Below are 25,364 nucleotides of genomic sequence, written 5' to 3' on the forward strand. Positions count from 1 at the left end.
TCGTACGTCTCCACGGCCCGACCGATCAAGCACCGAAACTACGGCACCTCCGAGTTCTAGCACACGTTCAGCTCGATGACGATCCCCGGACTCCGATCCAGAAAAGTGTCAGGGAAGAGTTCCGTCATCACGACGGCGTGGTGACGATCTTAATGTACTACTGTCGCAGGGCTTCGCCTAAGCACCACTACAATATTATCGAGGACTATGGTGGAAGGGGGCACCGCACACGGCTAATAGTATGATCACGTGGATCAACTTGTGTCTCTAGGGGTGCCCCTGCCTCCGTATATAAAGGTTCAAGGGAGGGGGGCCGGCCGGCCAAGGTGTGGCGCGCCAGGAGGAGTCCTACTCCTTCTGGGAGTAGGACTCCCCCCCTTTCCTAATTGGAATAGGATTCGTGGAGTGGGAAAAGAGAGAGAGAAGGAGGGGGGCGCCGGCCCCCTCTCTCCTTGTCCTATTCGGACTAGGGGTGAGGGGCGCGCGGCCCAGCCCTGGCTGCCTCTTCTCTTCTTCCACTAAGGCCCACTAAGGCCCATATACTTCCCGGGGGGTTCCGGTAACCTCCCGGTACTCCGGTAAAATCCCGATTTCACCCGAAACACTTCCGATATCCAAACATAGGCTTCCAATATATCAATCTTTATGTCTCGACCATTTCGAGACTCCTCGTCATGTCCGTGATCACATCCGGGACTCCGAACAACCTTCGGTACATCAAAATGCATAAACTCATAATATAACTATCATCGTAACCTTAAGCGTGCGGACCCTACGGGTTCGAGAAAAATGTAGACATGACCGAGACACGTCTCCGGTCAATAACCAATAGCGGAACCTGGATGCTCATATTGGCTCCTACATATTCTACGAAGATCTTTTATCGGTCAGACCGCATAACAACATACGTTGTTCCCTTTGTCATCGGTATGTTGCTTGCCCGAGATTCGATCGTCGGTATCCCATACCTAGTTCAATCTCGTTACCGGCAAGTCTCTTTACTCGTTCTGTAATACATCATCTCGCAACTAACTCATTAGTTGCAATGCTTGCAAGGCTTAAGTGATGTGCATTACCGAGAGGGCCCAGAGATACCTCTCCGACAATCGGAGTGACAAATCCTAATCTCGAAATACGCCAACCCAACATGTACCTTTGGAGACACCTGTAGAGCTCCTTTATAATCACCCAGTTACGTTGTGACGTTTGGTAGCACACAAAGTGTTCCTCTGGCAAACGGGAGTTGCATAATCTCATAGTCATAGGAACATGTATAAGTCATGAAGAAAGCAATAGCAACATACTAAACGATCGGGTGCTAAGCTAATGGAATGGGTCATGTCAATCAGATCATTCAACTAATGATGTGATCCTGTTAATCAAATGACAACTCTTTGTCCATGGTTAGGAAACATAACCATCTTTGATTAACAAGCTAGTCTAGTAGAGACACACTAGTGACACTCTATTTGTCTATGTATTCACACATGTATTATATTTCTGGTTAATACAATTCTAGCATGAATAATAAACTTTTATCATGATATAAGGAAATAAATAATAACTTTATTATTGCCTCTAGGGCATATTTCCTTCAATCACTTTCTATTTTACACATGGTTCACTTTGAGATTTCAAAAATTATTAATGGGCCAAGCCCGTTTAATTCTAACACCCAAACCGAAAGAATCCGAGGAGCAACTAGTTAACGAGCGCTCCTTCGGGAGCCTCGCAACGATCAGCGCCACTTGGCGCGCTCTCAGCCATTCGCCACGTGTCGCGTTCTGGATGCTCCTTTCGGATTTTATTTTTTTATTTTTCCACACGCGTTTTCGGCTTTTTAAACGGTTTTTTCCCGGGTTTTTTCGATGTTTTCGTTTCCCTCCGGTCTTTCTTAGCTTTTCAATCAAAAAAAATTCAAAAAAAAAAATTCGTGAAAAAACGCGTTTTCTTTTTTTTCCTTTCGCAAAAGTCACGGTTGTGTTTTATCGAGAGTCATGGTCGTGCCTTTCGGAAACGAAAAAAATGCGTTTTCTGTTTATTTTTTTTGCGAGAGTCACGGTTTTTCTTCCGCGAGAGGCACGGTTGTGCTTTTGCGAGAGTCACAGCTGTGCCTCTCGGAAAGGAAAAAAAACGCGTTTTCTGTTTTTTTTCTTTCGTGAGAGTCACGGTTTTGTTTCCGCGAGAGGCATGGTTGTGCTTACGCGAAAGTCACGGCCGTGCCTCTCGGAAAGGGAAAAAATACGTGTTTTCTGTTTTTTTCTTTTACGAGAGTCATGGTTTTGCTTCCGCGAGAGGCACGGTTGTGCTTTCGCGATAGTCACGGCCGTGCCTCTTGAAAACGAAAAAAAAACGTGTTTTCTGTTTTTTTTCCTTTCACGAGAGTCACGGTTTTGCTTCCACAAGAGGCACGATTGTGATTTCGTGAGAGGCACGGGCGCCCGTGCCTCTTTCGAAAAGAGAAAAAACCATGCTTCCGGTTCGGTTTTTTTCGTGAAAAAAAAGTTCGTCAAAACCTATCAACATGGGATCTAGTTTTGAAGATCTCGACGCGAGGAATCCAATGGTGAAAACGGTTCGATATTTGGACGCACGGTTTAAGAGATAAAACGTTTTGAATAAACGGATCTACGAAAAAAGGGAAAACACCCAGGTTGCGACAAGTGGCGTGCTGCATGTGCGCCACTTGTCGCGACCTAGGAAAGTGAAGTGTTCTTTGCAACGAGTACTCCTTAATTAGTGATTTCGAAGAATCCGTTCGCCTCTCGCGTTTCCTAAATGGGTCGGGCCAGTGCAAAGGAGTGTTGGCTTGCGAGCCCACGTCCTGTTGGTTTTTCTTATCTTTTGTCATATGAAACATCCATTGCAATTTCACAAAAATACTGATAGCATTCACAAAAATATTTGTGTCACTTCAAAATGTTCACAGGTCTCAAAAATATGTTTGTGGCATTCAAAAAAAATGGTCATCCAATGTAAAAAATGGTGGCATAACTTAAAAAAAATTGTTTGTGAGATTTACAAAAACAATCATGCATTTGAAAAATATGTTCATGACATTTGTCAAAACAATTATACAATGTAAAAACATGTCCAAATATATATTTTAAATTTCAAACTATAAAAAAATTTGACATTTTTAAAAACTATTACCCACTCTACCATATTTATTATTGCCGATTTAGTAGAAAGTTGCACAAAATCAATGATAATTAATATAGATCGAAGGTGCCAGTACAATCTAAATGTTCATGTAATTTTTAGAAAATGTTTTGTACCACTACCAAAATGTTCAATGTGTATTCAAAAATATCTAAATATTAGTTAAATGATTTGTTATAACCTGAGTTTTAAAAAACTATGCATCATGTATATAACTTTTTTATTATTTATTAAAATATTACACATGTATACAAAAAATGTACAATTGTTTCGACATGTATTCAAGGAAAAAAGGAGACAAAACAACAAAAAACATATTCCCAAAACTGGTCCGCGGAACCTTCCCAAAACTGATCTAGTGAGTTACTGTGTTCGATTAGGTACACTAGAGTAGTTGGAGTTCGCGGGAACCACCGGTGATGGATGTTGGCATTTTCTATTACATGCTCCGTGCGACTAAAATCACACACGGGAAGCCAGCCACGCAGCCCTGTACCTTACTGGTCGGTTTTTAACGGGTTATAGAAACATTCTAGAAGGTTCTGGTCCGTTTTTTTTTTGATTTTTTGTCTTTTTTTAATCGTTTTCTTGTATTTTAAAATATTAAAAAATGGTTTATGAAAAATTCAAAATTAAAAATCCTTTAATTTTTAAGATGTTTGCAAATTCAAGAAATTTTTCATGTTTTTACATAATGTTTAAAAAATAAAAATCTTCACGTTCAAAATGTTTTTGTAATTAAAAATTTTCCCCAAAAATGTTCATATGGTTTCGAAAATCATTCACATATATCTTCAAAAATGTTTTGAAATTTAAGAAAGAATGTTTTTAAATCGAAGGAAAAATGACGGAAGATTAGTAAAAGCGATAGAAACTATAAAAAAAACATAGGCTCGCTCGCTACATTGCGCTTGCATGGGCCTGCCCACCAGGACGCTACTTGTGCAGCACCCCTCCCATATCATGCAACGACCATCAAATAGGAGGTTCCATGTATGTTGTCACGTGGAAATATGGGGAACAGAGAGATCCTTTCGTTATATTAAAAGAAAAGAAAACCAGGGATCCGGGGGTATCTACCGCGGCTGGACGGCATCACCAACATGCTCAACTGTTCAGGCGCCATCGATCAGCCTCCACAATTCCAAACTATTGGCGATTTGATGGAAGGATCTTCACATGGTGATCGATGAGTAAGGTTTGTCGAGGGTGATGTTGCCAATGAGGAGTGGTTAGATGTCGAGGTTTAAACTAGGGTTGGTTTGTGTTAGGGATGGGTATTTGTTGCACAACCCGCCAAATGTTGTTGGTGTCATGTATCGATGGATGACTTTAGTTCCGTACATTTTCTGTAATAGAAAGGTAGACGACTCGCTTCGGCATTTGCATGATAATATACATGAAAAGGGCATTTGCAGCTAAGTTATCTTTCGATGAAATTATGAAATATTTTCGACCTCTCAGCAATCGTAGAAAAATTTAGACTAATACACCCCCACCCCCACCCCGAGCTTTGCCATTTGGACAAAATCAGGTTGTTATACCATAGCAACATGTGCAATTTCCCGTTTAAGAGAACAGAGGAGGCGATGTTTTGAAAGAAGAAGAAGAAGAAGAAGAAGAAGACAACGACCGATAGAAGCGGGTGACAACATGTGGTAAATGAATCGACACGGACAAAACTGCAAGCGTCTGTTGCAGTTAGGTCGCCCCCTTTTGGAACGCACCGATTACTAGCTTGGATTTATGTCGAACAAAACAGGGGGAGTGCTTCGTGGCCAAGGAAGAAAAAGTTGCAAGAAAGAATACAAACTTTCAAGGAGTAGGAGTAGTAGTAGTAGTAGTATTTGCATGGACGGATGGCGCGTCAACACACGGGACTCCTTCCCCAGCTGGCTTTGGGAACGTCCAAAGTCGCCCCGTCCCCTTCTCCGTTCAAAGCAAACCTCCTTCTTCTTCTTCTTCCGTCCGTCCCCTTTCCACTGGTTTCACGCGTCCAGACCCGATCGAGCATCCAAATTGCTCCAGGGAGCATCCAACTCGGAGCAGAAGAGATCGCATCGCCCGACTAGCTAGCTCCGGGCCGAGCAAGCAAGCAAGCAAGCGATGGCGCCGGTGGTGTCGGCGCTGGCCAAGTACAAGCTGGTGTTCCTCGGCGACCAGGCGGTGGGCAAGACCGCCATCATCACCCGCTTCATGTACGACAAGTTCGACGCCACCTACCAGGTCTCCTCCTCTTTCTCTTCGATTTGCAAAGCTCCCCATCGATCGATCGATCGCCCCAACCTCGTACGATTGGCAAATTCTGACCGCCTGCTGTGGCTCTGTGTGCAGGCCACCATCGGGATCGATTTCCTCTCCAAGACCATGTACCTCGAGGACCGCACGGTTCGCCTACAGCTATGGTATGCGATGGTTCCTCGTTGAGCTGCCTTGTTTTGGTTGTAGTAATAATAAAATTCAGTTGTGCTGCATATGTCCAGCTGGTTATTTGTAAACTCTGACACATCGATGCTTGCTTAATTGCCATATTCGAGATTGGGATACTTTTTTTCATCACCGTTTCCATGAGAAAAAGAAAAAAGAACATGGATGTATTATTTTTCCAAGAAGAATATCTTTGCATTTCCGAAATCCAGATAATTTTGCCATATCTTTAGAGAAACCTGAAGTTTAGGTCCTGAAATTATGCTTGGCACATTGCGAAACAACACGCAGATACCAGTAATTTTTTCCCCTGGTCAACTGTTTGTAACTGTGAAAATGTGCAGGGACACGGCTGGGCAGGAGAGGTTCCGGAGCCTGATTCCGAGCTACATCAGAGACTCTTCGGTCGCGGTGATCGTCTACGACGTAACAGGCAAGTTACCTGTCTATGTCTTCACAAAATATACTCGCCAGCACAATAAGTAACTAGAAAGTAGTATCCCGATCTTAAATTTGTTTTGGAACTACTGTATTTCGTAGAGATGCATGAAATCTAAGCAGACATATAGATGAATCAGTCTGAACTATTTCTTTTTTTTTCTTTTTTTTTTTTGCGGGGCAGTCTGAACTATTTCAGCTGAGGGTAATTAGTTGCAGTGACATCCTCAACCACAGAACTGTATCTGACGATATGAAGAAAGCACACCAGCATGTATATATCATCCTCGTACACTGACGGCCTCGTACCACCAATTCTCTTCTTTTTTGCAGACACGCAATCGTTTCTGCATACATCTAAGTGGATCGACGAGGTGAACACGGCGAGAGGCAAAGACGTGCTGATTGTGCTCGTCGGAAATAAAACAGACCTCGTTGATCAGAGGTACGCATTATATACATATCACTGAATCTCTGTGGAGAAAGCCACACTGCACCAATCTTGGCGGTGGTTCATTTCCTTCTGTTTGTTTTGTTCGCCTGAACGTTGCCACGTGCAGGCAAGTGGCCACGGACGAAGGGGAAGCCAAGGCCAAGGAGCACGGCGCATTGTTCATGGAGACCAGCGCCAAGGCCGGCTTCAACATCAAGGTTCTCCCAACTTGTTTTTTATCTATTACTCCCTCTGTAAAGAAATATAAGATCGTTTAGATCACTAGGGAGTAGAATCTATTTCTCCAGCCATTTTGCATCTCCAACTCCAGCCAAACATCTGACCGTGAAAACTCGAACCCTGACTGCAGGCGTTGTTCCGGACGATCGCCACGAACCTTCCTGGTATGGACGCGCTCTCGTCGGCCAAGCAGGAGGACATGGTGGACATCAACCTGAGGCCGGCCTCCGGGCCAGCAGGCTCAGGCGCCGCCGCGCAGCAGGAGCAGAAAGCAGGAGGATGTTCTTGCTGAGCTTTGTGTTCTTTTATTAGAGGAGAGTTTGCGGGCAGACAGAGCAAGAATGTAATTTTGGCCAAAACAGATTGCGGACAGAGAAATGAAAAAAATTGTTTAGGCGTGAGAACGAAAAAAAAAGTTCGCCGTTGCCGGGGATCGAACCCGGGTCACCCGCGTGACAGGCGGGAATACTTACCACTATACTACAACGACTTGGTGATGATTTCCCGAATGTTGCCCACTAATCGGCAAGGACGGTCAGTTACTCGTGTGCCTTCGCTGCTGCCATGTTTCTGCCTTGCAAAATTCACCTCCATTGTGTGAGCTAGATGAATGGGATGATGTACTCTTCTTTTCACAGAACTACAACAGGGAAAACGCCAGCCTGATCCTAAATTTAGCTTTAGTCTAAGATTAACAGCCTGATTAACTGCAAAAGCAAAAAAAACCAGTGACGTACTTTTATGTCCAAGTATGGCAGCATGATTCACGAGCGTAGATTCATGTCGTCCGTTCTGGACGGTGAGGCATTTGATGAGTGACTTTTGACTTTTGATTTACCAAGGCGACCGTAATCAAGCACGGTGACATAACCAGAAGTGGGTGCATTTGATGAGTGACTTTTGACTTATAATGCACTTGCGAATGGTGTGCACAAAAAGTATGACTACATATGAGCACTGAACAATGTCGCTCATGCCTACTTCAGCCTGTTGTGAAATCTTCCTGTTTACAACGACATGAGAACACTTCTTGGTAGTCACTTCATGATTGGTCCCTCCCTTCACCAAGACTATCAACCCTACCCAGTGAGGCTCTCTCTCAATAAATAGTTTAGATTGAACAAACAATAATACTTCCTCCGTCACAAAATGTAAGACGCTTTTTAACACTACACTAGTGTCAACAAACGGCTTACATTAAGGGACGGAGGGAGTACTTTTCTTTCAATCATAGAACACTAACCAGATATTCCCTCCGTCCCAAAATAAGTGACTCAACTTTATAGTAACTTTGCACTAAAGCTAGTACAAAGCTGAGTCACTTATTTTGGGATGGAGGGAGTACTTCTTATTGAAAACCCCAACGTTCATTCCAATCATAGAACACTAACCATACACAGTACTTTTCAAAGAAAACCCTAACTCGTAAACCATGAAATGATTTCCGTAATAGTAACAGCGAGCGAAGTGAGAGCAGTTAATCATGAAAACAGGGCAAATTGCTTCATTCCCCCAATAACCTCCGCAATCAGACTCGTGTCTGCACAAATAAGAGCCACTTTGCCCTTTTTTGCTGTCATCGTGATAAATACCATCCAGTCCAGGAAACATGATTAGTTTTTCCTGACTTTCTTATTGACTTTTGGGGGGAATGAAGCAGGTAAATACCGCCACAAGCATCGTATCCCTTGCATTAGTCACGCCTTATACCAAGAATCTTAGCACTGTACTCCCAGGCAACAATCGCTGCCGCATTGGCAGGGAATGCTCTTGCCAGTGTTGGCCCAAGACCAGCATAACATCCAGCCAGACCAGCTCTCCTATAGACCTGCAGCATTTCAGGCATAGCAGCCATGATCAAGCAAAGGCAATATATCTATCTAACGAAAACAGAAGATCATGAACCATCGCAGGGCATGTACCATGTTTAAAACCCGAAATGGATTTCGGCTCGACTGAGGGTTATGATCTGTCTGAATAATCGTTTTGGCAACATCCATTGGCAGGGTAGCTGTCCAGAACTGCAGAGTGCAATACTAGTCAAATTGAAGAAAAACGCATCTTACAATAAACTTGAAAGATTACGGTATACGTACAGCCATCCCACTGAGGCCACCACTCATGATTCCTATCCCGATATCTTTTGCCACAACCAAGCCACTGTTGCTAGAAAATTGCCGAGAATCTATATAGTTGTGCATCCAATATCGGCTGTACTCATAAGTGCAGAAGAAGACAGCATTGCCAATTGCCTCTCTGTACAGTGTTGCTAAACCACCACGAAATATACCCCTAACCTGTAACATAATAATAGATCCTTAGACTAGACACAATTTAGAAGAGCTTGCAGAAGGCCATTAAGCTCACCCCTTCACGCTGCAGTGTTTTCACAGCGCAATCTAGAGGGCTGGAGTACCGTGTCGCATACATCACATCCTTCCCTTGAACTTGCATTCTGCACTGGAGATTTCTTGAGATTACATCACTAAATGTCACCTGAATCATGCCTCCTGTGTACTCGCTAACAACTGTAAAAAAGAGAGATTGATGCAGGACTGACCTTGGTCAGCTCAGTCGGAGCAAGGATGCAGCTGATCAGGGCTCCACTGCAGGCAGCAGCAGGAATAATTACCTGCAGCCGCGGCTTACAATCCTCAGATTTTCCCTAAATTTAAAATGAACAGAGTAATTTAATAACTAAGATAAGGCCATGACAGAAGTATTTGCATTCCACCTGCAATTGGTATACCAAAGGAAAAAAAATACCTGTAGTAATTGTTTGGCTTGTGCATATGTGCCAAAAAAAAGGGAGCTTTCAAGTGCTATACCAATAAATGAAGATGATGCGCCTTTATACAACCCTCTTATCTGTCATGGAAAATAATCATGCAATGAACTTCCAGTCATATGTTGATAAAACTGTATGCTATCAAAAATGTAGATGAAGTAATCTATTGCAGTTTTCAGTTTAATACCTGTAGGTTCTAAAATTGTGCCTACCATTAACTCCAAAGAAAAATGGTAATTTGATCCGTTAACAAGATGAATGATGACAGCTCATCCTTTAATAAATTGTTCTAACTAGTAGAAAGATGCAATGAAAATGCTGTCATAAGATAGTTGATTTTTTTGTAATTTCCTTAGCTTCGTGAACTAGTCATGTATTAGAGGACTATATTAAATGAGTCTCCATAAAATCATACTTTCAATTGATAATAGTCAGATGAATACACAATGCAGTACTGTTAACTGAAAAAAGTTGCCAGTTTCATTTTGTTCTCTATGGAACAGAACATGTATATGTGGGACTAGAAAAACACCAGGTGCTTTGTATAAAAGCAACACACTCGATTAATTGAGTAATACTGAGTACAAACTAAATCTAAAGTGAGACATACAAAAGAAGGGGCTTACTCCTTCCTCAACCAGTATCCTACTAGTGCAGTGGAATGCATTCTTGTAGACCTTTCCGTGAGCCCTGGTGTTGTGAGCTTGCAATTTGACCTATTGATGAACAAAGTTATCTTGAATTCACATGGGGAAAATAATAAAGAAAATGGTTAACATATATTCCATCTAGGGATGCAGGGCGGGGTCCTGCATAAGCCCGCCAAAGTGGGAAGTTAGTTCAAACTGAACTGCATCACTAAAAATTTGCTATAACTAAGCTGAGCCTGTTTTGATTACAGAGCGGGGTGGATCGGGCGCCGCCCTGGATCCCTAATTCCATCCAAACTGCAGAGTTTTGCCTAATATATGCACAGGAAAACAAAAATATATTCTGGGCATTCTCATACACTGGAATAAACAAGAGAGTATCCTAATTACAACAAAAGAAGTACAATTAGTTTCCCAGTTTGCCAGCATCACCTCGCATGCCATTGGCAGCCAGACCTGTATGTAATCATAAAGTGACACAAAAACCTAGAACATGGACCTTGGGGCAACCATGCTTCTGTAGGGAGCAATGCCTTGTTTGGAAACTACAATGTAACATTGCTTAGTATGCCTCAAAAATCTCCAACACCGTCATTAGAAAAACACACTACTGTATGACGGTATGAGTTAACGAACAACTGGTCAGGGCCTCAAAGAGTTTAATTGTCAAGCAGAAAATCCTAGAACTAAGTCAAGACAATGAAACAATAAGATCCTACGGATATGATCATTTTTGGATGAAGTGTTTTATTAGGTAGCACCTGTGCAAACATCCAAAAAAATCCAAACTCAAAGAAGATAAAAGGCTTGGCATGTCCTGAATCAATGCAGTAATGCATGCGCGGTCGAATTAAAAGACGGCAAGTACAACCAGCTGAATTTGGAATTGAACACGACTGATATGAATGCCAGGTATTTCTAAGCACACTCAAAAGCCGGTAATATCAACCAAACTACCTACAGGTATCTCTCCATACTTCATCATCAGAACGATCACAACGGACAGATAGAGGGAATGATGAAAAGAGAAAAGTATTCTCAAGCAAGCAGTAACAAACATTGAACTTGCAATCTTGTAGCAGCAATTAGTAACAACAGCAATCATAATCTAATTACCTGTCAATACCCCCTCTCATTTAAATTCTTAGCCACAGCAATTTTAGGCCCGTTTGAGGGGCTTTACTCGGGCTCGATTTGGCTTATGAACCCAATACCTTGAATTCCTTGAGTTCTTCGTCACTAGCTGTTTACCTATGTAATGGGCCTCAATTCTGGTTTTAAAAGCTGTGTCATTATCCAACTTCGCGTGTGTTTCCTTTTGGCATTACGAAGTCTATCCCTAACAGGCATTTGATCGAACAGCAACGCTGCGGCCATAGCACAGCGTACAAAAACACAACCAGAGCACAGGAGCACAACAGATCAAATTACCGGCGTGCGGACGCACGCAAACACCAAAAGATGGATAAAAAGGGAAGCGAAGAAGAAAGGAAAGAGAATTTACCTTCACGGTGTCGAAAGGGTGGCCGACGACTACCTGGGCGACGCCTGCAGCAGATCCAGCGATGTATTCCTTGGCGGCGTCGCCTAAGCCAGCCATACCAGAAGAAGCACCGCAGGCGGTCGTGCAGCGCTGAATAGGAAAACGTCGAAGCAGGGAGCAACGGAGGTTTCCGGCCGCACGCCGGCGCCGGCGCTCGAGGGGAAAAGGAAAGCGCCGAGTCGTCGAGCAATGTTTTTTCGCTTCTGTTTCGGCAGGCGGGGGTCGTCCGGTGAGAGAGCAGAGAAAGGGAATGTTGTTGATGGGCTATCGGGGGCGGATGATATGGCCCATTTGGCCCAGTGTTTTGGGCTTCTCGAGCGGTTTTATACGTAAAAAACAACCCCTGCCTTCAAAAAAAATGAAACACTGCCAAGTCCCATAAACCTTGTTCTAAAAAAAATCCCACAAACCGTGTCTGCCGTCTAGCACCCCCACACCCCTCCGTCCCACCATTTCCCCTCCCGCCCACATTCTCGATCTGCATCAGCGCCGCCACCAAGTTAGATGAGGGCCTTAAGCATCTTCAACAGCCGTGCCAAAAGGCGCGCGCGTGGTGAACTGAGTTTTCAGCACGCGCGAGACGTTTTCGCACGCTCCAGCGGTGGCGGGAAATTAGCGCGCGCGGAAATCGTTTGCGCATGCGCGGGAAAAGGCGGCAGCTCGCACGCTATTTTTGGCGCACCGCTTCCAGCATGTCTTTAAATTGTGGCGCTCGTCACGCGGCTATTCCACATTCTCTCTTCCTCTTTCGTTGCCACGCGCGCCTCCCCCGCTTCCTCGTTGCTTCCTCGCCGCTCCAGCGCCCCGCCACCGACGCGCCACCATGACGTCGCGCCGTCGAGGAGCGTCGGGCTACCGCGGCGTCCGCCAGCGCCCCAACGGCTGATACTACTCCGAGATCCGGTCCGGCGATGTCCGGCTCGGCCTCGGCACCTTCGAGACGGCGCACGAGGCCGCCCGCGCGTACGACGCGACGGCGTGGCGCCTAGGCAGGCCGCGCCCGCAGATGAACTTCCAGGACGTCTACACGCTCCAGCAGGCGCTGGACGTCGCCACTCCGCCTCGTCTTATCACGGCACAAGACCGTGCGGAGCACGCTGAGCGGCAGCGCTGCCTCCTCATCGCCGAGGAGGACGAGCGGGCCATGGTGGAGTGGCGCCGGCGCCACCCGGAGGACATCGCCGACGAGCAAGCCTACTGGGCGGAGCAGACGGCAAAGCGTCACGCGGACCGGTTGGACATGCGTCGGCGGAAGGCCCTGGCGTTATCGCAGTGCGAGATCGTTGAAAATGGTGGGCAGTCGATCTTTTCGGCTAATGATCCTCGTTGAGACGACATGTGGCTCGATACTTCGGACCAGACCAGCGAGGATGACGGTGATGATGATGACGACGACTGGGAGTAGGTTGTAGTTTATCTAGTTGCACTATCTAGTAGTTTTTTATGTCGTTGCAGTTTTTATCTATCTATACTGTGGAACTATGTAAAAGATCTATGTATCGTTTTTATCTATGATGTAAAATATCTATTTTAAAATATGTACGCAATGTGCGTGGGATAGCTCGCGCTGCATTTTAGCGCGGCTGCTGGAGCCAGCGCTGTCCGCCGCGCTTTTTCAGACGATGGGCGCGCTGCAGATTGCTTTTTAGAGCGCCGCGCGTTGGGCGGGTGTTGGAAATGCTCTTATGACGATTCTTTTGATCTAGCTCGATCATGTAGGGCTGTCCTTCTTACCTAGTTTTCTTTTATGAAATCAGGAAATTTTATTAAAAATGAGCAAGGTTACAATCAGTAACCAATAGGCATACTATGGCACTAGAGGCATCTTGTAACCACATGTCGATCAGGTTCTCCACTCGCAACACATTAGCCAACAAAGTTACAAGTTCATTCGCCTCGTTGACAACATGGCCCATGCATGATCTATCCAGCCTTGCTTCCGTAAATGCAACAGTTACCTTTGTGTTATTTGAATGAATATGACTAATTGACATGTACAGTTTACATCATGTGTTTGTTCATGTTTTTATACCATATCACAACAATTCATTGTCTTTTTACCGCGGTTGTGTTGCGAAATGTTCTAAATGTATCTATTTTTCGAGCACATTTGCTTAGCTTTTGCCTTCTAGACTTGCCAAAAGTGAATGAAAACTAACAAGACCGATGATTTTTTTAGCAAAATCACAATATGGTATCTGCTATTGTGCATGTATAAATTTCAGGTGGAAAACAACACAAAAAGATATGCACAAAAAATCAAAGGAGAATACTGCCTGCTAGAGCTAGGCCCCTAGGGAGGTCTAGAGCGGCCGCATGGCGACAAACTCTTAAGTAGAACCACTCACATCATCTAAAAAAACACTTTAGGCCCTTCCCGGTGCTCCAAGGTGTACAGGTGCTAAGGACGCCACATAAGAAAAATAGTGATGTGGCAAAGCAATTAAAGAGGAGAGAGAGCATTATGGTGACCCAGGAAGAAACGGTGCTAAGCACGTGAACCTATGTAAAGTGACTACCAACCAATACATGAAGGAGATTAATTATTAAACAATTCTATGAGGGAAGCTTAGCTACAAAAGCTAAGCACCTATACATTGGTGGGGGGGTGAAGGAAATATGCCCTAGAGGCAATAATAAAGTTATTATTTATTTCCTTATATCATGATAAAAGTTTATTATTCATGCTAGAATTGCATTAACCGGAAACATAATACATGTGTGAATACATAGACAAACAGAATGTCACTAGTATGCCTCTACTTGACTAGCTCGTTAATCAAAGATGGTTATGTTTCCTAACCATGGACAAAGAGTTGTCATTTGATTAACGGGATCACATTATTAGTTGAATGATCTGATTGACATGACCCATTCCATTATCTTAGCACCCGATCGTTTAGTATGTTGCTATTGCTTTCTTCATGACTTATACATGTTCCTGTGACTATGAGATTATGCAACTCCCGTTTGCCGGAGGAACACTATGTGTGCTACCAAATGTCACAACGTAACTGGGTGATTATAAAGGAGCTCTACAGGTGTCTCCAAAGGTACATGTTGGGTTGGCGTATTTCGAGATTAGGATTTGTCACTCCAATTGTCGGAGAGGTATCTCTGGGCCCTCTCGGTAATGCACATCACTTAAGCCTTGCAAGCATTGCAACTAATGAGTTAGTTGCGGGATGATGTATTACGGAACGAGTAAAGAGACTTGCCGGTAACGAGATTGAACTAGGTATGGGATACCGACGATCGAATCTCGGGCAAGTAACATACCGATGACAAAGGGAACAACGTATGTTGTTATGCGGTCTGACCGATAAAAGATCTTCGTAGAATATGTAGGAGCCAATATGAGCATCCAGGTTCCGCTATTGGTTATTGACCGGAGACGTGTCTCAGTCATGTCTACATTGTTCTCGAACCCGTAGGGTCCGCACGCTTAAGGTTACGATGACAGTTATATTATGAGTTTATGCATTTTGATGTACCGAAGGTTGTTCGGAGTCCCGGATGTGATCACGGATATGACGAGGAGTCTCGAAATGGTCGAGACATAAAGATTGATATATTGGAAGCCTATGTTTGGATATCGGAAGTGTTCCGAATGAAATCGGGATTTTACCGGAGTACCGGGAGGTTACCGGAACCCCCCCCCCCCCCGGAGGTATATGGGCCTTAGTGGGCCTTAGTGGGAGATAGGAGAGGTGGCCAGGGATGGGCCGCGCGCCCCTCCCCCCCTTAGTCCGAATAGGACAAGGAGAGAGGGGGCCGGCGCCCCCCTTCCTTCTCTCCTCTCTCTTTCCCCCCTTCACGAATCCTATTCTAACTAGGAAAGGGGGGAGTCCTACTCCCGGAAGGAGTAGGACTCCTCTTGGCGCGCCACCTCTTGGCCGGCCAGCCCCCCCCCCCTTTGAGCCTTTATATACGGAGGCACGGGGCACCCCTAGAGACACAAGTTGATCCACGTGATTATATTCTTAGCCGTGTGCGGTGCCCCCTTCCACCATAGATCTCGATAATATTGTAGCAGTGCTTAGGCGAAGCCCTGCGACGGTAGTACATCAAGATCGTCACCACGCCGTCGTGCTGACGGAACTCTTCCCTGACACTTTGCTGGATCGGAGTCCGGGGATCGTCATCGAGCTGAACGTGTGCTAGAACTCGGAGGTGTCGTAGTTTCGGTGCTTGATCGGTCGGGCCGTGGAGACGTACGACTACATCAACCAAGTTAACGCTTCCGTTGTCAATCTACAAGGGTACGTAGATCACACTCTCCCCCTCTCGTTGCTATGCATCACCATGATCTTGCGTGTGCGTAGGAATTTTTTTGAAATTACTACGAAACCCAACAGTGGCATCCGAGCCTTGGTTTTATGTGTTGATGTTATATGCACAAGTAGAACACAAGTGAGTTGTGGGCGATATAAGTCATACTGCTTACCAGCATGTCATACTTTGGTTCGGCAGTATTGTTGGACGAAGCGGCCCGGACCGACATTACAAGTACGCTTATGCGAGACCGGTTCTCCCGACGTGCTTTGCACAAAGGTGGCTAGCGAGTAACAGTTTCTCCAACTTTAGTTGAACCGAGTGTGGCTACGCCCGATCCTTGCGAAGGTTAAAATAGCACCAACTTGACAAACTATCGTTGTGGTTTTGATGCGTAGGTAAGATTGGTTCTTGCTTAAGCCCGTAGCAGCCACGTAAAACTTGCAACAACAAAGTAGAGGACGTCTAACTTGTTTTTGCAGGGCATGTTGTGATGTGATATGGTCAAGACATGATGCTAAATTTTATTGTATGAGATGATCATGTTTTGTAACCGAGTTATCGGCAACTGGCAGGAGCCATATGGTTGTCGCTTTATTGTATGCAATGCAATCACGCTGTAATGCTTTACTTTATCACTAAGCGGTAGCGATAGTCGTGGAAGCATAAGATTGGCAAGACGACAACGATGCTATGATAGAGATCAAGGTGTCGCGCCGGTGACGATGGTGATCACGACGGTGCTTCGGAGATGGAGATCACAAGCACAAGATGATGATGGCCATATCATATCACTTATATTGATTGCATGTGATGTTTATCTTTTATGCATCTTATCTTGCTTCGATTGATGGTAGCATTATAAGATGATCTCTCATTAATTATCAAGAAGTGTTCTCCCTGAGTATGCACCGTTCCGAAAGTTCTTCGTGCTGAGACACCACATGATGATCGGGTGTGATAGGCTCTACGTTCAAATACAACGGGTGCAAAACAGTTACACACGCGGAATACTCAGGTTATACTTGACGAGCCAAGCATATACAGATATGGCCTCGGAACACGGAGACCGAAAGGTCGAGCGTGAATCATATAGTAGATATGATCAACATAGCGATGTTCACCAATGAAACTACTCCATCTCACGTGATGATCGGACATGGTTTAGTTGATTTGGATCACGTAATCACTAAGAGGATTAGAGGGATGTCTATCTAAGTGGGAGTTCTTAAGTAATATGATTAAATTGAACTTAAATTGATCATGAACTTAGTCCTGGTAATATTTTGCAAATTATGTTATATGTTCCTAGTGAAAATTGTGTTGAAAGATGTTACTAGCAATGATGCGGATTGGATCCGTGATCTGAGGTTTATCCTTATTGTTGCACAGAAGAATTATGTCCTTGATGCACCGCTAGGTGACAGACCTATTGCAGGAGCAGATGCAGACGTTATGAATGTTTGGCTAGCTCAATATGATGACTACTTGATAGTTTAGTGCATCATACTTAAATGGCTTAGAATCGGGACTTGAAAGACGTTTTGAACGTCATGGACCATATGAGATGTTCCAGGAGTTGAAGTTAATATTTCAAGCAAATATCCGAGTTGAGAGATATGAAGTCTCCAACAAGTTCTATAGCTAAAAGATGGAGGAGAATCGCTCAACTAGTGAGCATGTGCTCAGATTGACTGGGTACTACAATCGTTTGAATCAAGTGGGAGTTAATCTTCCAGATAAGATAGTGATTGACAGAATTCTCTAGCCACCATCACCAAGTTAGTAGAACTTCGTGATGAACTATAATATGCAAGGGATAACGGAAACAACTCCCAAGCTCTTCGTGATGCTGAAATCAACGAAGGTAGAAATCAAGAAAAACATCAAGTGTTGATGGTTGACAAGACCACTAGTTTTAAGAAAAAGGGCAAAGGGAAGAAGGGGATCTTCAAGAAGAACGACAAGCAAGTTGCTGCTCAAGTGAAGAAGCCCAAGTCTGATCCTAAGCCAGAGACTAAGTGCTTCTACTGCAAAGGGACTGGTCACTGGAAGCAGAACTACCCCAAGTGATTGGCGGATAAGAAGGATGGCAAAGTGAACATAAGTATATTTGATATACATGTTATTGATGTGTACTTTACTAGTGTTTATAGCAACCCCTCAGTAATAGATACTAGTTCAGTTGCTAAGATTAGTAACTCGAAACGGGAGTTGCAGAATAAACAGAGACTAGTTAAGGGTGAAGTGACGATGTGTGTTGGAAGTGGTTCCAAGATTGATATGATCATCATCGCACACTCCCTATACTTTTGGGATTAGTGTAGAACCTAAATAAGTGTTATTTGGTGTTTGCGTCGAGCATGAATATGATTTGATCATGTTTATTGTAATACGGTTATTCATTTAAGTAAGAGAATAAATTGTTGTTCTGTTTACATGAATAAAACCTTATATGGTTACACGCCCAATGAAAATAGTTCGTTGGATCCCGATCGTAGTAATACACATAATCATAATATTGAAACCAAAAGATGCAAAGTTAATAATGATAGTGCAACTTATTTGTGGCACTGCTGTTTAGGTCATATTGGTGTAAAGCGCATGAAGAAACTCCATGCTGATGGGCTTTTGAAATCACTTGATTATGAATCAGTTGATGCTTGCGAACCATGCCTCATGGGCAAGATGACTAAGACTCCGTTCTTCGGAACAATGGAGCGAGCAAAAAATTTGTTGGAAATCATACATACTGATATATGTGGTCCGATGAATATTGAGACTCGCGACAGGTATCATTATTTTCTGATCTTCACAGATGATTTGAGCAGATATGAGTATATCTACTTGATGAAACATAAGTCTGAAACATTTGAAAAGTTCAAAGAATTTCAGAGTGAAATGAAAAATCATCGTAACAAGAAAATAAAGTTTCTACGATCTGATCATGGAGAAGAGTATTTGAGTTATGAGTTTGGTCTTCAGTTAAAACAATGTGAAATAGTTTCACTACTCACGCCACCTGGAACACCATAGCATAATGGTGTGTCTGAACGTCATAACCGTACTTTATTAGATTGGTGCGACCTATGGTGTCTCTTACCGATCTACCACTATCGTTTTGGGGTTATGCATTAAAGACAGCTGCATTCATGTTTAAAAGGGCACCATCTAAGTCCGTTGAGACGACACAATCTGAACTGTGGTTTGGTAAGAAACCAAAGTTGTCGTTTCTTAAAGTTTGGGATTGTGATGCTTATATGAAAAAGTTTCATCCTGATAAGCTCAAACCCAAATCGGAGAAATATGTCTTCATAGGATACCCAAAAGAGACTATTGGGTACACCTTCTATCACAGATCCGAAGGCAAGACATTCGTTGCTAAGAATGGATCCTTTCCAGAGAAGGAGTTTCTCTCGAAAGAAGTGAGTGGGAGGAAAGTAGAAAACTTGATAAGGTAATTGTACCATCTCCCTTATTGGAAAGTAGTTCATCACAGAAATCTGTTCTTGTGACTACTACACCAATTAGTGAGGAAGCTAATGATGATGATCATGTAACTTCAGATCAAGTTACTACCGAATCTCGTAGGTAAACCAGAGTGAGATCCGCACCAGAGTGGTACGGTAATCCTGTTCTGGAAGTCATGTTACTAGACCATGACGAACTTGCGAACTATGAAGAAGCGATGGTGAGCCCAGATTCCGCAAAATGGCTTGAGGCCATGAAATCTGAGATGGGATCCATGTATGAGCACAAAGTATGGGCTTTGGTTGACTTGCCCGATGATCGGCAAGCCATAGAAAATAAATGGATCTTCAAGAGGAAGACGGACGCTGATAGTAGTGTTAGTATCTACAAAGCTAGAATTGTCGCAAAAGATTTTCGACAAAGTTCAAGGTGTTGACTACGATGAGATTTTCTCACTCGTATCGATGCTTAAAAGTCTGTCCAAATCATGTTAGCAATTGCCGCATTTTATGAAATCTGGCAAATGGATAACAAAACTGCAATCCTTAGTGAATTTCTTAAAGAAAGAGTTGTATACGATGCAACCAGAAGGTTTTGTCAATCCTAAAGGTGCTAACAAAATAAGCAAGCTCCAGCGATCCATCTATGGACTGGTGCAAGCATCTCGGAGTTGGAATAAACGCTTTGATAGTATGATCAAAGCATATAGATTTATACAGACTTGCGGTGAAGCCTGTATTTACAAGAAAGTGAGTGGGAGCACTACAACATTTCTGATAAGTATATATGAATGACATATTGTTGATCGGAAATAATGTAGAATTATTCTACAAAGCATAAAGGAGTGTTTGAAAGGAGTTTTTCAAAGAAAGACCTCGGTGAAGCTGCTTACATATTGAGCATCAAGATCTATAGAGATAGATCAAGATGCTTGATAAGTTTTTTTCAATGAGTACATACCTTGACAAGATTTTGAAGTAGTTCAAAATAGAACAGTCATAGAAAGGGTTCTTACCTGTGTTATAAGGTATGAAATTGAGTAAGACTCAAAGCCCGACCACGGCAGAAGATAGAAAGAGAATGAAAGTCATTCCCTATGCCTCAGCCATAGGTTCTATAAAGTATGCCATGCTGTGTACCAGATCTATTGTATACCCTACACTGATTTTGGCAAGGGAGTACAATAGTGATCTAGGAGTAGATCACTGGACAGCGGTCAAAATTATCCTTAGCGGAATAAGGATATGTTTCTCGATTATGGAGGTGACAAAAGGTTCGTTGTAAAGAGTTACATCGATGCAAGTTTTGACACTGATCTAGATAACTTTAAGTATCAATCTGGATACATACTGAAAGTGGGAGCAATTAGTTAGAGTAGCTCCGTGCAGAGCATTGTTGACATAGCTATTTGTAAAATACATACGGATCTGAATATGGCAAACCCGTTGACTAAAATTCTCTCACAAGCAAAACATGATCACACCTTAGTACTCTTTGGGTGTTAATCACATAGCGATGTGAACTAGATTACTGAATCTAGTAAACCCTTTGGGTGTTGGTCACATGGCGATATGAACTATGGGTGTTAATCACATGATGATGTGAACTATCGATGTTAATCACATGGTGATGTGATCTAGATTATTGAATCTAGTGCAAGTGGGAGACTGAAGGAAATATGCCCTAGAGGCAATAATAAAGTTATTATTTATTTCCTTATATCATGATAAAAGTTTATTATTCATGCTAGAATTGTATTAACCGGAAACATAATACATGTGTGAATACATAGACAAAGAGAGTGTCACTAGTATGCCTCTACTTGATTAGCTCGTTAATCAAAGATGGTTATGTTTCCTAACCATGGACAAAGAGTTGTCATTTGATTAACGGGATCACATCATTAGTTGAATGATCTGATTGACATGACCCATTCCATTAGCTTAGCACCCGATCGTTTAGTATGTTGCTATTGCTTTCTTCATGACTTATACATGTTCCTATGACTATGAGATTATGCAACTCCCGTTTGCCGGAGGAACACTTTGTGTGCTACCAAACGTCACAACGTAACTGGATGATTATAAAGGAGCTCTACAGGTGTCTCCAAAGGTACATGTTGGGTTGCCGTATTTTGAGATTAGGATTTGTCACTCCGATTATCGGAGAGGTATCTCTCGGCCCTCTTGGTAATGCACATCACTTAAGCCTTGCAAGCATTGCAACTAATGAGTTAGTTGCGGGATGATGTATTACGGAACGAGTAAAGAGACTTGCCGGTAACGAGATTGAACTAGGTATGGGATACTGACGATCGAATCTCGGGCAAGTAACATACCGATGACAAAGGGAACAACGTATGTTGTTATGCGGTCTGACCGATAAAAGATCTTCGTAGAATATGTAGGAGCCAATATGAGCATCCAGGTTCCGCTATTGGTTATTGACCGGAGACGTGTCTCGGTCATGTCTACATTGTTCTCAAACCTGTAGGGTCCGCACGCTTAAGGTTACGATGACAGTTATATTATGAGTTTATGCATTTTGATGTACCGAAGATTGTTCATAGTCCTGGATGTGATGACGGACATGACGAGGAGTCTCGAAATGGTCGAGACATAAAGATTGATATATTAGAAGCCTATGTTTGGATATCGGAAGTGTTCCGAATGAAATCGGGATTTTACCGGAGTACCGGGAGGTTACCGGAACCCCCCGGGAGGTATATGGGCCTTAGTGGGCCTTAGTGGGAGATAGGAGAGGTGGCCAGGGATGGGCCGCGCGCCCCTCCCCCCCTTAGTCCGAATAGGACAAGGAGAGAGGGGGCCGGCGCCCCCCTTCCTTCTCTCTCTCTTTCCCCCCTTCACGAATCCTATTCTAACTAGGAAAGGGGGGAGTCCTACTCCCGGAAGGAGTAGGACTCCTCCTGGCGCGCCACCTCTTGGCCGGCCAGCCCCCCCCCTTTGAGCCTTTATATACGGAGGCACGGGGCACCCCTAGAGACACAAGTTGATCCACGTGATCATATTCTTAGCCGTGTGCGGTGCCCCCTTCCACCATAGATCTCGATAATATTGTAGCAGTGCTTAGGCGAAGCCCTGCGATGGTGGTACATCAAGATCGTCACCACGCCGTCATGCTGACGGAACTCTTCCCCGACACTTTGCTGGATAGGAGTCCGGGGATCGTCATCGAGCTGAACGTGTGCTAGAACTCGGAGGTGCCGTAGTTTCGGTGCTTGATCGATCGGGCCGTGGAGACGTACGACTACATCAACCAAGTTAACGCTTCCGTTGTCGATCTACAAGGGTACGTAGATCACACTCTCCCCCTCTCGTTGATATGCATCACCATGATCTTGCGTGTGCGTAGGAAATTTTTTGAAATTACTACGAAACCCAACAGGGGGGGGGGGGGGGGGGACTAGTTGCTAAGATTTTTAATGCACTTAGCACCTCATTTAAGCACCCATGCATTGGAAAGAAGCCTTACATTGTTGGCTACTTTACAACAAGCATTTCACCATCACCATTGGCCATTAGCAATAAGTGCGTTAGATCCTACCTTACTTGCTTAGGGGATCATTGTAGGGGCACATGTGCTTGTATTTTTTTTACATATGTTCCGACTTCCAGACGGTTTTCTTTCAGTGCTATAATATGCATGTCGATTATGAGGTGTCTATTTCAAAATCTACCAGATCAGGTGCTCCATTTTCTAGAAGTAATCCAGACTGTATGGGCGCTATTCTTTTAGTATTATGATGTGCCCATCAATTAGGAAATGCATGTGGAAACTTTATAAATCTCAAGATCTATTTACTAGTATTTTTTTTTTGCTTGGCAATATGTGTCCCATTTTCACATAATAAAGGCCAAGTTACAAGCCACGTATAGTTCCAAATAACGGAGATAGCACGCAATAGCGCTAGCGCAATAGTGTGTCCGGTACTACTCAAATTAAATGTCAGTATTTTTTGTTAATGATATATAAATATACACAATAATATAGTGTTTTTACAAATCCGCTACGTGGACATAGCGCCCGCAATATCGCCCGCTATCCGCATTCCGCTACGCAGACCCCAATCCGCTATTTAAAACCAGTCAAAACTGAAAATGCTCATAATGGTAGGGAGTATGTTCACATACGTAAACATATGTATTTGTACTGTGTTTCAAAAGAACATGATCTTTATATTTTCGGGTATGCCACCAACTTAGAGTCATGGATAGAAGTACCTCGGATGGTCTTCTTTTTTGAGCCTTGCTATATATTTTTTAGCCTAAGTAACTCGAACGGTCAGTTTTCAGCAAATTACCCAGTTCGTGCTTCGCTGCGTTTTACAGAAGTGTTTGCAGGACTGGATCAAGTCGTGCCATTAGAAGAACCGGTCCTAATGGCCATTAGAAGTGTTGCTAAGATTTTTAATGCACTTAGCACCTCATCTAAGCACCTATGCATTGGAAAGAAGCCTTACATTGTTGGCTACTTTACAACAAGCATTTCATCATCACCATTGGTCATTAGCAATAAATGCGTTAGATCCTACCTTACTTGCTTAGGGGATCATTGTAGGGGCACATGTGCTTGTATTTTTTTTAGATATGTTCCGACTTCCAGACGGTTTTCTTTCAGTTCTATAATATGCATGTCGATTATGAGGTGTCTATTTCAAAATCTACCAGACCAGGTGCTCCATTTTCTAGAAGTAATCCAGACTTTATGGGCGCTATTCTTTTAGTATTATGATGTGCCCATCAATTAGGAAATGCATGTGGAAACTTTATAAATCTCAAGATCTATTTACTAGTATATTTTTTGCTTGGCAATATGTGTCCCATTTTCACATAATAAAGGCCAAGTTACAAGCCACGTATAGTTCCAAATAACGGAGATAGCACGCAATAGCGCTAGCGCAATAGTGTTCGGTACTACTCAAATTAAATGTCAGTACTTTTTGTTAATGATATATAAATATACACAATAATATAGTGTTTTTACAAATCCGCTACATGGACATAGCGCCCGCAATATCGCCCGCTATCCGCATTCCGCTACGCAGACCCCAATCCGCTATTTAAAACCAGTCAAAACTGAAAATGCTCATAATGGTAGGGAGTATGTTCACATACGTAAACATATGTATTTGTACTGTGTTTCAAAAGAACATGATCTTTATATTTTCGGGTATGCCACCAACTTAGAGTCATGGATAGAAGTACCTCGGATGGTCTTCTTTTTTGAGCCTTGCTATATTTTTTTTTAGCCTAAGTAACTTGAACGGTCAGTTTTCAGCAAATTACCCAGTTCGTGCTTCGCTGCGTTTTACAGAAGTGTTTGCAGGACTGGATCAAGTCGTGCCATTAGGAGAACCGATCCAAAGTTGTCAATGCAGACCTGCTGAAATTACAGCAAGGACTCCGTGGCCCAATGGATAAGGCGCTGGTCTACGAAACCAGAGATTCTGGGTTCGATCCCCAGCGGAGTCGGTTTTGTACTTTTTTGTTTTGCACATTCTTATTTTTACATAAAAAAACCTACCGAGCGTGCTTCGAAGCTCCTGCGACGAACATTTTGTTTTACCCACGGTTTCCCCGAGTCTCTCTCCCATAGTCACTGGCCTTGCGCAGCACTTGTTTCGAGAATTACTTGTCCCGTTCTCCGGTCCACCGCCCACACCGGCTTGCCTGAGCAAATACGACCCCCTGTATGTTCACGGATGTGAAGCCGGTCACCCCTTGTTTATCCACGGTTGCAACCACATCCCACATCTGCAAATCCTCGTTCTCATGCTGCTTCGTGCAACGTTTGTTTGGTCGCACCTACACCATGTATGAAACACACAAGCTATGTTCAAAAGGCAAGATATCCTAGAACTACTCGCCGTCGTCGAAGATGTGGATGACTCTCTTGCTGGAGCCGCCAACCTCGTGG

The 25,364-nt window shown here is 43.5% G+C and overlaps 2 protein-coding genes and 2 non-coding genes across 4 annotated transcripts; 2 read left to right on the forward strand and 2 right to left on the reverse strand.

Moving 5' to 3' along the window:
• The first annotated feature begins 5,258 nt into the window (after positions 1–5,258).
• On the forward strand, positions 5,259–7,130 carry LOC123088112 (ras-related protein RABH1b). The gene is made up of 6 exons (XM_044510276.1): positions 5,259–5,388; positions 5,497–5,567; positions 5,934–6,022; positions 6,361–6,472; positions 6,588–6,678; positions 6,831–7,130. Exons 1-6 carry the CDS (start codon positions 5,269–5,271, stop codon positions 6,990–6,992), a joined length of 645 nt encoding a protein of 214 aa, XP_044366211.1. The 5' UTR covers positions 5,259–5,268; the 3' UTR covers positions 6,993–7,130.
• On the reverse strand, positions 7,119–7,190 carry TRNAD-GUC (transfer RNA aspartic acid (anticodon GUC)). Its single transcript has one exon. It is a non-coding gene; the product is annotated as a tRNA-Asp (tRNA).
• Positions 7,191–7,939: 749 nt separating this feature from the next.
• On the reverse strand, positions 7,940–11,933 carry LOC123088111 (mitochondrial arginine transporter BAC1). The gene is made up of 8 exons (XM_044510275.1): positions 11,643–11,933; positions 10,115–10,204; positions 9,467–9,568; positions 9,261–9,365; positions 9,068–9,160; positions 8,797–8,997; positions 8,623–8,721; positions 7,940–8,528 (listed from the first exon to the last, which is right to left on the reverse strand). Exons 1-8 carry the CDS (start codon positions 11,736–11,738, stop codon positions 8,394–8,396), a joined length of 921 nt encoding a protein of 306 aa, XP_044366210.1. The 5' UTR covers positions 11,739–11,933; the 3' UTR covers positions 7,940–8,393.
• A 12,913-nt stretch (positions 11,934–24,846) lies between these two features.
• Positions 24,847–24,919, forward strand: TRNAR-ACG (transfer RNA arginine (anticodon ACG)). The gene has a single exon. It is a non-coding gene; the product is annotated as a tRNA-Arg (tRNA).
• The last annotated feature ends 445 nt before the right edge of the window (positions 24,920–25,364 follow it).

This window comes from Triticum aestivum, chromosome 4A (genome assembly GCF_018294505.1).
Source record: "Triticum aestivum cultivar Chinese Spring chromosome 4A, IWGSC CS RefSeq v2.1, whole genome shotgun sequence".
Lineage (NCBI taxonomy): Eukaryota > Viridiplantae > Streptophyta > Magnoliopsida > Poales > Poaceae > Triticum > Triticum aestivum.